General features: G+C 67.6%; 1 protein-coding gene across 1 annotated transcript; it reads right to left on the bottom strand.

Moving 5' to 3' along the window:
* Window positions 1–2,345: 2,345 nt before the first annotated feature.
* LOC115502346 (mitotic spindle positioning) lies at window positions 2,346–7,294 on the bottom strand. The gene is made up of 4 exons (XM_030297622.1): window positions 5,181–7,294; window positions 4,772–4,875; window positions 3,812–3,850; window positions 2,346–3,354 (listed from the first exon to the last, which is right to left on the bottom strand). Exons 1-4 carry the CDS (start codon window positions 6,847–6,849, stop codon window positions 3,265–3,267), a joined length of 1,902 nt encoding a protein of 633 aa, XP_030153482.1. The 5' UTR covers window positions 6,850–7,294; the 3' UTR covers window positions 2,346–3,264.
* Between the last annotated feature and the right edge of the window lie 3,167 nt (window positions 7,295–10,461).

Below are 10,461 nucleotides of genomic sequence, written 5' to 3'. Positions count from 1 at the left end.
CAGGGAGTCACAGACGCAGGACGTCCCGCCCACACCCGCGCCACCCAGAGTCTCGGAGGACGCGGCTCGCCGTCCGGTATTTCTAGTTATTTTAAGCTGGCAAGTTGTGGGCTCCTCTGGGTGGTTCCCAAGGGCCTCCGTGTGCTTTCAAGAGACTGAACACTTTTCCTTTAGCTTTTTAAAGATCTTGGCAAAATGCACACAAAATGTATCACTCTAACCCTTTCCGAGCACACAGCTCAGTGGCATCAAGCACACTCACGCTGTCCTGCACCCGCCCCCCCACCCGCCTCCAGAACTTTCCATCTCCCCAGACTGAGACTGTCTCCATGAAGCAACGGACTCCCTGCCCCCTCCCCCACCCGGCTCCCACCATCTACTCTGTCTCTGTGACGGGACTCCTCTGGGGACCCCCGTGAGGGGGGTCACGCAGGACGTGTCCTTCTGTGTCTGGCTCCTGTCACTGCGCACAGTGACCTCCGGGTCCCTCCACGCGGTGGCAGGTGGGAGGACGTCCTTCCTTCCTGGGGCTGGGTCACATTCCAGCGTGGGGATGGACACATTGTGTTTGTCCTTCATCCACGGAGGGACCCTGGGCTGCTCCCCTTTCGCTGTTGTGACTCGTGCCTCCGTGACCTCGGTGGTGCCAGTATGTCTTCAAGTCCCTGGTTCCCGTTCTCTTGGGGACAGGCCCAGACGTGGAACCTCCGGGTCACATGGCTGTTGTGTGTTTAACTTCTTGAGGAACTCGTGTTCATTTTGTCGATCAGGCTGAACACACAAGGTCTGCTTCCCCGCCCACATTGCGGGCCCCCCAGGTGGCCCTGGTCACCCAGGCAGGGGGCGGGTGGGTGGGGACACGGCCATCATGCACCCGTGGAACGTTCAAGTCTCTGCTCCACCTGGTGGCCCTTGGCTGGGGGAGCGGGACGCGGGTCTCCTGCGTGGGCACCGTCCCAGGGTCGGCATCGAGGGCGGATATCGCCTCTCGAATGGAGTGGCCCCAGGGGCTGCAGACACTGTGTCCTGGAGGGTCCCCTGTCCCCAACTGAGCCCCCGTGGGGACAAACGTGGCCCAAGGGAGCCGGCAGGTTGCAGAGGAATCTCCCGCTGTGCCCAGACCCTGGTCTGGATGGCAGGGTGGGGGGGCCCCACGGACGTGACCAGTGGCCCCGCCTCCCCACCCCCAGGCAGCGGGGCCACAGGCAGACCCACGCTGGGGAAGCCGTTTCTGAACCTTCCTCGTGGCACCCACCGGACAGAGCAGGATTCAAGGGCAGAGCAAGTATGTGGGGGGACAGACAGACCGCGTTGGGGGAGGACATCACTCCCTGCAGTGGCTCTCTCTGTGTTTTGGGGGAACCTTCACAGGCCATGGTGCTGGGGGCATTATGGGGGTCAAAGGACAGTCTACTGAGACCAGAGAGCTGGTCCCACCATGGGCGGGGGCCCTCTGACCTAGAGGACTCATGAATGTACCCCTCTGTGACATGACCTGTGTGCAGAGAAGCGCGGCCGGGCCAGGGGGGTTACAGAAGGGCCCAGGCCATAGGGGAGCCCAGCCCTCCCCACCTCAGCTGGGTGCCTTGTGCACAGCCTGTGCAACAGTCCCAGGAGGCCCTGAGCAGAGGCCAGGGAAGGTTAACCGGGACAGGGGACAAGGAGACTCCGTGTGGTGGGCAGCATAAGGTCCCCAAAGACGTCCCCATTCCTGGTCCTCAGACCTGCAGACCTGTCGCCTCACGTGGCAGAGGGGACCTTTGTCAAGGCCCCCGAGGAGGGGGTGACTCTGGGTGCCCTGGGGACCCAGCATCCTCACGAGAGGGAGGCAGAGAGCCCGGCGACCCTGTGCTACGAGGATGAGGAGGGGCCGCGGGCCCAGAATGCGGCGCCTCTGGAAGCTGGAAAAGTGGGGAGACGGGTCCCCGGGGTCCCGGGGGAACCGGCCCTGCCCATTCCCAGGTGTTAGGACTTCTGAGCCCAGAGCCATCGAACCAGTCATTCGGGCAGCGCCCCCACCCTGGAGGTCCCGACTCGGGGAGGGTGGTGGCAGGCCCGTTGGCACCAGGTGGCTGACCCGGCAGGAGACGGCGAGCCCCTGAGGCGCCTCCCTGAAGGGTGGGTGGGGCCCGCACTCTGACGCAGGACAGACTGTAGGAATCCCGGCCCAGGCCCTGCTTGTGGACACAGACCTCGCCTCCTCCCTCGGACTGGGGCCCTGCCTCCTCCCTCGGCCTGTCTCTGCTCTACCCTGAAGAGCCCCTCCCAGCCCGCCCCGGGCCCCCACGGCCCCACCCCCGCCCAGCTATTTCAGGCTTTTGCCTCCTGGGCTGGCGGGGGCGGCCGCAGGATTTCTGGAACTGGCCGCCTCGGTTTTCCCTGCAGCGGCCAAGGAGAGGGGGAGCGGGAGGGGCCTGGAGGCTGAGGCCGGCCATCCCTGTGCGTGGAGGGGAAACCGAGGCACAGGAGCTCTGGGGACCCCCAAGGCCACCCCGAGGATGGCTGCAGAACTAGGGTTTGGGTCCAGCGTCCACACCTTGCCCAGAATGATCTCGTCTCTCAGGTGGGAGGATCGAATGCACACAGGGCCCAACCAGTGACCCCTCCAACCTCCCCGGACACCAGGGACGCTGTTGGAGGGCCACACGGGGGACCCACTGGCCTCGCCCCCTGGACAGGCACTGACGCTGTCACTGCTGGGCCGCGGCGGGGTGGGGGGGGGGGCACAGAGCACGTGGGTCCCCTTCAGCCCTCTTCTCTGCCGGGGGCGGGGGGGCTAACCCCACAGGGCTGTAATTCAGAGATTTGCTGGGTGTGCCACGCGGGGGTGGGGTTGGGGGACAACACAGAGGCCCTCAGACTGGGTGCTCCTCCCTCAGACCTGCGGCTCCCCCAGGGACCAGCCCCACCGCCCTCAGACTAGCAGGGACAGTCACATCTGGACCTGGGGGTGGGGGGCGGCTGGTCTCCTCCCATTTGGGGCCCAAAGTGTTTGGCAAAGTCTTAGAAGCAGAATCCAGAGGCCTCCCGTTCCATCCCCAGCATGACACACAGAAAACACAACAACGTCTCCAGGAAGGTAAGAACAGGAAAGAGAACCATCAGGGCTGAAAACGCATCCGGCCTCGGGGCTGTCGGCCCTGATCTGTGGTTCTGGGGGGGGAGGGGGGTGGGTGGGGAGTTTAAACAGGCACCTGTTTCCTAAGGGAAGTGGGGCTCGGGATGGGCCAGCAGACCCCCCAGGGCAGGCCCGGGGCGCCCGGCTCAGCCCTTGCCCTCGTTGGCGTAGATACGGGCTTCCCAGCACCTGGCCTTGGCATTGGTGTGGCGGGTGACCCGTGTGGCCTCAAGGACCTGCAGGAGAGGCACAGAGTCCCCGTCAGGGTCCTGACCCCTGGACGCCGTCCCCCACCGCCAGCTCGTAGGAGAGATCTAGAACAGGAGGGAAGCAGGCCATCCCCTCCTCCGATTTAGACCCCCTCCCCCTGGTAACAGTGTCAAGGAGCGTGGTAGGTCGCCCTGAGACCCACGGCAGGTCCATGGCCAGCTCTGGCATTTTGGACCCAGTTCATAAACGAATCCACAAGGGCAGTAAAGCGGCCGCTCTCACGCACTGTCCCGTGAGCCTCCTTCTGGGTCTGGCCCGGACCCTCACTCCCCGGCTGCGGACCTCTCCCACGGTCTGCACCCACGGCAAGCCCCCCCGAGCGGCTCCCAGCAGAACCCACTCCGGCAGGCTCGGGCCGCACCGCCACGAGAAAGGCACCTGACGGCTCTGAGGCCGCGGCGGAGGGCCCAGGGGCACACTCACCTCCGAGTTGATGTGGTCGGAGGCGCTGAGGCTGGCATACTGTGGGAAACGAAGGCTCGTGAGCCCCGGGGCCCGGGACTCCACGCCCGGCCCCCTGGGCCCCCACTTGGGGTGGAGGGGAGGGAGCTCCTTGGCCACCGCGGCCCCCCAGACTCAAAGCTGTGCGCAGCCTGCCTCCCCTGCGCTGCCCCCTCCGTGAAGCCTCGAGGCTCTCTCTGCAAACTCGTCACAAAGGAGACGGCCAACGTTTACTGAGCTCCTGCAGCCCGGCCCGTCCCAGGGCTCAGAGGGGGCTGTTCTTACGACCACGCGCGTTTTGCAGAGGAGGGGACTGAGGGTCAGAGAGGATTTGCCCAGCATGACGGGCCAGCAAGTGGCAGGACCGGACTTGAGCCGGGTCCCTGGGCTCCCACGCGGTGCCCCGAGCCACCAGAGCAGGCGGTGAGGCTAGACGCGGCGTGGTTCCCCCTGGTGGCCCGGAGCCCCCCCGTCCAGGGAGGAGACGGCCTCAGGGGGACCACTGCGGGCGGCGGAGTCGGGTCTGGGCTGAGTCCCCGTGTGGGAGCAGCACCGCCTGACGCTGGCCATGGCGACTCGAGCTTTCTCTGAAGAGCGTGTGGCAAGACGGACGTGGCTCTGAGACGGTACAGGCGTGGCCCGCAGAGCCCCGTGCACGTCACCCGCACATGCTGCGCAGTGGTGACGGTATGACGGTGCTCATCAACTGTCACCGTCGTCCTCCAAGCAGAGCCCGTCCGTCAGACTGACTCAGGGGGACGCCCTCACGGTGGGGACCCGGCTCGGGGGCCTCCGACAGACAAAGGGACACGCGCTGTGCACTCCCGGGGGGAAGAGGCAGAGGCACGGCCACCCACAGGCAGTGAGGGCGTCGGGCTTCAACCCAGGTCCTACCCGCCTCTCGCTCTGCCCTCCTGTGGCCCTAACGGGCTCCGGACTCACCCGCGGCTCCTTCCTTTTCGTCTGCTTGGGAGCACCCGCCACGCCTGACAGGTGGATGGGGGTGAAGAAGTGGGACTCAGACACGGAGTAGCTGCCCGTGACGCCTGCGCGGGGAGAGGGGGGCGTCAGGAGGGTCCCAGGGACCCTCGACCAGACCCCAGCCCGGGAGGCTCCGAGTCTCTGCCCGCGAGGAAACGGGAGAACGGACGGACAGACGGGCAAAGCCCGGGCCGTCGGGGGGACGAACTGGGCAGCAGCGGACGGCGGGGGGCACGACACCCTCAAACCTTCGCACCCCTGACAAGGCGGAGTTGACGTCCGCCTCCAGAATCCGCAGCTCAGGTACAGAGACCGGCCGCCGGAGCCCCCCAGGTGTTCCCAGCCCCTCCGCCTCCCCCCCACCCCTCACCGGAAGCCGCGGAGGAGCTCCTGGAGCCGTCGGGCTCGTCGTCGTCGTCGTCGCCATTGGGCGGCGGGGAGAAGACCTCAGGAAAGAGGGCCTGCCTCCGCTCCTCGGCCACCTCCCGCTCGCGCTGCAGGACGCTCTCCACCTCCTTCTCCAGCAGCTCGGACGACTGGGACCTCTGCAGCGTCGACGCCAGGATCCCCCCGCCCTCCCAGCCTGGGACGCGGGGGGCCGCGGCCTGCAGGGGCCCGTCTGGGACCCTGAACCGCAGGGGCCGCAGGCAGAAATGCTCCTGTCGGATGACCCCTCTCTTGGCCGGCGGGGGCCCCTCGCGGGGCTTGGAGCACTGCGGCTTTGCGCCTGCCGGTTTTCCAGAGGATTCCAAGAGATGCCGCGGAGAGCCTGTGGCCTGTGGAGAGCCCACGGCCTCGGCCTCGGCCGCAGAGAGACCCCCAGGCCTGCCGGACGCGTGGAGCGCCGGGCACGCCAGCCGGGGGCTCCCGGGGCGCAGGTGCGGCTGGAGGGCGTCGGCCGGGATGCCGCGGTCCTCCTTCCTCCCCGCGGGAGCGGGGCGGGCCGGCCCGTCTTCCCGGGCCAGGCCGAGGACGGGGTCTGAGCTGAGGGCTTTCCTGGGTCCCGGCTGGGGACCCAGGGCCGCCCTGGCCGGCGCGGACGGCTCGCCCAGCTTCAGGCCCTCCCGCCGGTGGTCCTCCTCCCGCTGGGTCTCCCGCACCAAATCCCGCCGCACGTAGAGCGACGGGCGCCCCCTGTCCCGCCGCGGGGCCGAGGCCAGGCCGACCTTGCTCAGCAGTGGCCTGGCGGGCATCTCTACCATCTCCTGCTGGCTGGCCGCCTGCCGTAGCCCTCTCTGCTCTCGCAGGTCCGCCTCCCGCTCCTGGGCCCGCCGGATCTCCCGCTCGAGGGGCGTCTCCCCGGGGGGCCCCGGGGACCCCGCTCGGGACCGGGGGCCACGGCCGCCCGCAGCCCGGGCGCCAGGGGCAGCGGGGAGGCCGCCGGCGCCCCCCTTCCCTCCCGAGACCGCGCCCCTCCCCCGGGGCTTTGGGGGGACGGCACACCCGCTGGCCGGGGGCAGCCCGCCCGAGGCCGTGGAGGCCTGACCCACGGCAGGCGGGGCGCACGCGGGGGCCGCCCTGGCCGGAAGGTTCTGGGCGGCCGCTGCACCGGCCTGCTCCAGACTCAAGAACTGCCGTCTGGCCGCCGGGAAGTTGATCTGCTCCCTGTCGACCACGTGCTCCTCCGGGGGCCCGGACCGAGCCTGGCCGGGGCTCCCGGGGTCCCCGTGGGCAGGCCTGCCCTCCCTGAGTGCCTGGTGCTCCCGTTCCAGGCTCCGTGGCCGCGTGGGCCGGGCGTCCCTGGGGTGCCGACGGCGGGCCTTCGCCTCCTCTTTCTCGTCACCCTCCCGGCCGAGCCTCCACGGGGCTGGCCGCCCCAGGAAGGCACATGGGCTCCGGGACGCCTTCGGCCCGGCTGCATTCGGCCCGGCCTCTCGGTCGGCAGGCAGGGCCCGTGGCTTGTTCCGGTCCCAGCCGCTGGCCGCAGGCCCCGCGTCCACCAGCTCAAACGTGTGGCCGGTGCCCTCCTCCAGGCCCAGGCCACCCACACGGGGCGAGTGAGGGATGCCGAAGATGGGGTATCTGGTCACTCGGTCCATGGCCTGGGGGACTCAGCTGCCCACGGCTCCGGGCGCGGGTGCTCCGGGCTCACTGGGGGAGGAGAAGGGAACAACGGCCAACACGTCAGGGACCGGGACACAGCCCCCGGCCGCTCTCTTGGGGACACGTGCGATTTCCTTTCCCTCGAAGGCCAAAATCCTGGCCAAAGGGCCTCTATGATCACTTCGGGGATGGACGCGTGACCCAGCCTGCCAATGACGTGAAATTCTGGTCCTGAGACTTTGCGATTACCCTGGCAGATCGGAGCCCTCCGCCCCCTGGGCTTGTTACCCAGCAAACGGCTGGGGGCCGCACGTGCGCCCTCACGGACACAGCCTGCTTGAGGGCAGCACTGACGCCAACAGGCGTCCGTAAAAAATGCTCTGTGAACTCCTGGATCCAGCCGCACCTGTAGCTCACTCCCGTACTGACTCTCTCAACAGCTTGCCCCGTGAGCGTCTGACATGTTCTGGTGCCCCTGCCCGTTCGTCTCCCGGACTCCTGCTACTGCCCTCTCCCACCCAGCTCACGTGGCCAGACCCAAGGCCATCCCCAGGCAGCCTCCCTGGGCCCCCGTGTGCACGAGCGCACCTGCCTGTCTCCCAGGGTGCAACACATTCTGAGGTTCCTCTTGTAAGATTTCTTTCATCAGCGGGCCTGCCCCTCACTAAGGGATGTCCAGTGGGGAAACTAAGGCTCAGAGAGGGAGGATGGCTGGCAGAGACTCCGGTCTCCTGGTTCCCTCCCCTACACCTGCCTAGAGGGACACTTGGTCCCATCCCGGACAGTCCCCCGCCTCGGTGCCATAAAGCCAGGACGGGCTAGGGAACGCCTTGGACCTTGTCCTGCGGGGCCAGGTGAGGCCACGGAGCCTCTGGCCACACCCTGATCCAGTGCCCCAGGGGGCCCTGGCACCTCTCCAAGCCTCGGGGTTCTGCTGAGCACAGCTCTGGGAACCCCCTCCTGTGAAGGCACGCACCTGCTCTCCGGGGCCTCCGTCTGACCTCAGCACAAAACCCAGACTTCACAGGGGTCCCTACCCCAAACCCGACCCTCTTCCTCCTCCTCCCGCGGCTTCCTCTGCATTTGTGCTGTTCCACAGCCTTCCTAGCTGCAGCCCACAAGACACCTCCTCCAGGGAGCCCCCCCGCCCCCCATTGCCCCTGCTCTTGGAGCCTGTTGTCCGGGCATCTCCCGCTGCTTGGCCCAGCACCCAGTTTAGGCTTCACCTTTTTACGGCTGAGGAAAGGAACTGGCCGTTCCCAGGTCTTCAAGCAGCCCTTGTCCTTTTCCCATCTCCCAGTTCTATCAGAACCTGCCGCGTCGGGGCCACCTTGCTTGTGAAAGCTGCCGTTCTAAAGAGGAAAACGCAGCCCCGCCCTGAGCTGGACAGGTGGGGTCAGGCAACATAAAATCGACCATGGGAACCATGTTCTAACTAACGTGTACTAAGCAGGCGTCCGTATGTATCCAATACTGAGACTATAATTAGAAAGGCAACAGGTAAAGACAAGCAAGCCTGGGTAGTAAATCCCAGCCCTCGGGCCACGCCACTGCCCGGGACCACACAGCCCCCAGGGAGATGCCCTCCCGGAAGTCACGGGGTGGCTACGTCCTTGAGTCTCGTCTTCTGCCCCTGGAAGCCCTCAGCCCAGGACCCTCTCTTCCCGGAGGGCCCAGATGAGCACCCCCTCCTGCAGCCAGAACCCAGTATACAGCAGGGAGGTGATAAGGAGTGGCAAGTTTTCTGCAAACGCTGCTCGTTCCGGGTGCCCAGGACCTGGAGGTCAGGGTCATTTCTGCCACCGACCTGGCTGTGCCTCCAGGCCTCCCCTCCGGCGCCAGCCCGGTGCTGACCCTGAGGGCTGGGCGGGCCTGTCCCCACGCCCTGGAGCTCCCCGGGAAGGGGGGGGCGGGGAGGCAGGTGTGCGAACGGCGATGAAGGAGTGTTTGCCGAGTGGGCAGGTGGACGTACGCCCAGCAGGATTTATAGGCCACTTAGGACATTAACTCCGGGGAGGCGGTGGGGGGACCTGCCCAGAGGCTGTCAGTGGGCCTGGGTGGGGGCCCTGCCTCCTCCTTGGCCCATTCCTCTTGGGTGAGTCAGGGAGGCCGGTGGGCGGGGCTCAGGCTGGGTCTTGGGCTCAAGGCCCCGGGGCCCCGCCGGCTGGTACCTCCGGCCTCAGTGTCCACACCCGGACCGGAGGTAGAGTCCGCGGGACTTGGGTCCACCCTGGAAGTCTGCCATGTAGCCAGTATACAGTAGGCACCAGATACATGCTCTCACGGTGGCTGCTAATGGTCTTTACATGCTGGCTGGACCCACCACTGCTCTCGGGGTGACCCCGGGGCAGGCGTCCTCTCTTGTGGCACCCCAGTGTCCCCGTCTGCAAGCCGGGCCGATGAGGCCCCCACATGGGGCCCGAAGGGGTAGAGCCCAGGGGGTCAGCCTTTTCGGGGCCTCGGAGGCTCCGCACGAATGAGGGGTGGTGGCGATCACAGAGCCTCCCGTGTCTCCCGTGGCCCCTCGCACACAGCGCCGCACAGCAGCGTCTCATCTGCTCCTCGTAAGAGCCCGCGGCGAGGGGGCCGTTCTTGTCCCCAGTCAACAGCAGAGGGAACCGAGGCCCAGAGAGGGCAGGCTGTTCACCCGAGACCACACAGCCGGCCGCAGAGCAGCAGGTCCCGAGGCCGGAGCCTGCATTCCCAGGCAGCCGCCTCCTCTCCCGGGAAGCCCCCCTCCCCCATTGCCCCTCCCAGCCCCACCCCGTATCACGTCGATACCAGACTGAAACTGGGTTTATGGCCCCTGGTGCCACACATCTGCTTCCTCGGCACTGGCCTCCTGCCCTCGGGCAAAGGCCCGTTGGAAGGGCTAAGGCTCAGAGCAAGGTCACACAGCAAGGAGGGTCCTCCCGGGGCCCTGGCTGGGCACAGGCCCCAACGCCTTGAGACTCCCAGACTCCGCCCCAGCCGCACGGGTTCCCAGCCAGCCCCCTCACAGGGCCACCCCCAGACCCCCACATGCCCCCACCAGACCCTGCACCCCAGCCGGGCCCGGGGCGGGGCGGGGTGGGGGGGACTGAGGCACCTCTCTCCCTGCGCCCCGCGGATCCCACAGGTGAGCACAGGCTGCCGACTGACGCGTGAACGCTCGTCCCAGACACAAAGCCCAGTCCAGACGGGACCCCCACCCTGCCCCCATGCCGGGTCCCGACTCACATGCTGCCCCTGGGCCCCCGCAGCCTCTGGGCCTGGCTCTGGTGCCGTCGACAGGACAGAGACCGGAATCCCGATGCCCTGCCCACGGGTTGCCAGGGGACAGGGCCCCGCCTGGGGAAGCAGGGGCACCCCCCCCCCCGGCCCCCCCCCCCCCCCGGGCCCGGGAAACAAAGTCCAGAGGAGGAGGGAGAAAGGTGATACCCAGGCAGGGAGGACGGCAGGCGCCACGCCCACTGCCTGCCGGCCCCGGCCCCCAGGCCTCCAGCCCCACAGAGCAGGCACTCCCTGGAAAGCTCCTTCCAGCTGCTCTCAGGCCCTCCGGCACCCCAGAGAGGGGGCATCACGCCCAGAGTCACGCAGTAGGTCCTGAACCAGCCCCCCTCCCCGCG

The sequence above is a fragment of the Lynx canadensis genome, chromosome A2, assembly GCF_007474595.2.
Source record: "Lynx canadensis isolate LIC74 chromosome A2, mLynCan4.pri.v2, whole genome shotgun sequence".
Classification (NCBI taxonomy): domain Eukaryota; kingdom Metazoa; phylum Chordata; class Mammalia; order Carnivora; family Felidae; genus Lynx; species Lynx canadensis.
The sequence above is the reverse complement of the archived record's forward strand: the minus strand, read 5'-3'. Positions and strand labels throughout refer to the sequence as shown.

Bases quoted from the DNA above. Each gene is read 5' to 3' on its own strand.
- LOC115502346 (XM_030297622.1), bottom strand. From the start codon at position 6,849: ATGGACCGAGTGACCAGATACCCCATCTTCGGCATCCCTCACTCGCCC. The intron at 3,851-4,771 runs GTGAGTCCGGAG...CGTTTCCCACAG, and splicing joins CGAAAAGGAAGGAGCCGCGG to TATGCCAGCCTCAGCGCCTC. The intron at 3,355-3,811 runs GTGAGTGTGCCC...CCTCTCCTGCAG, and splicing joins CCGACCACATCAACTCGGAG to GTCCTTGAGGCCACACGGGT.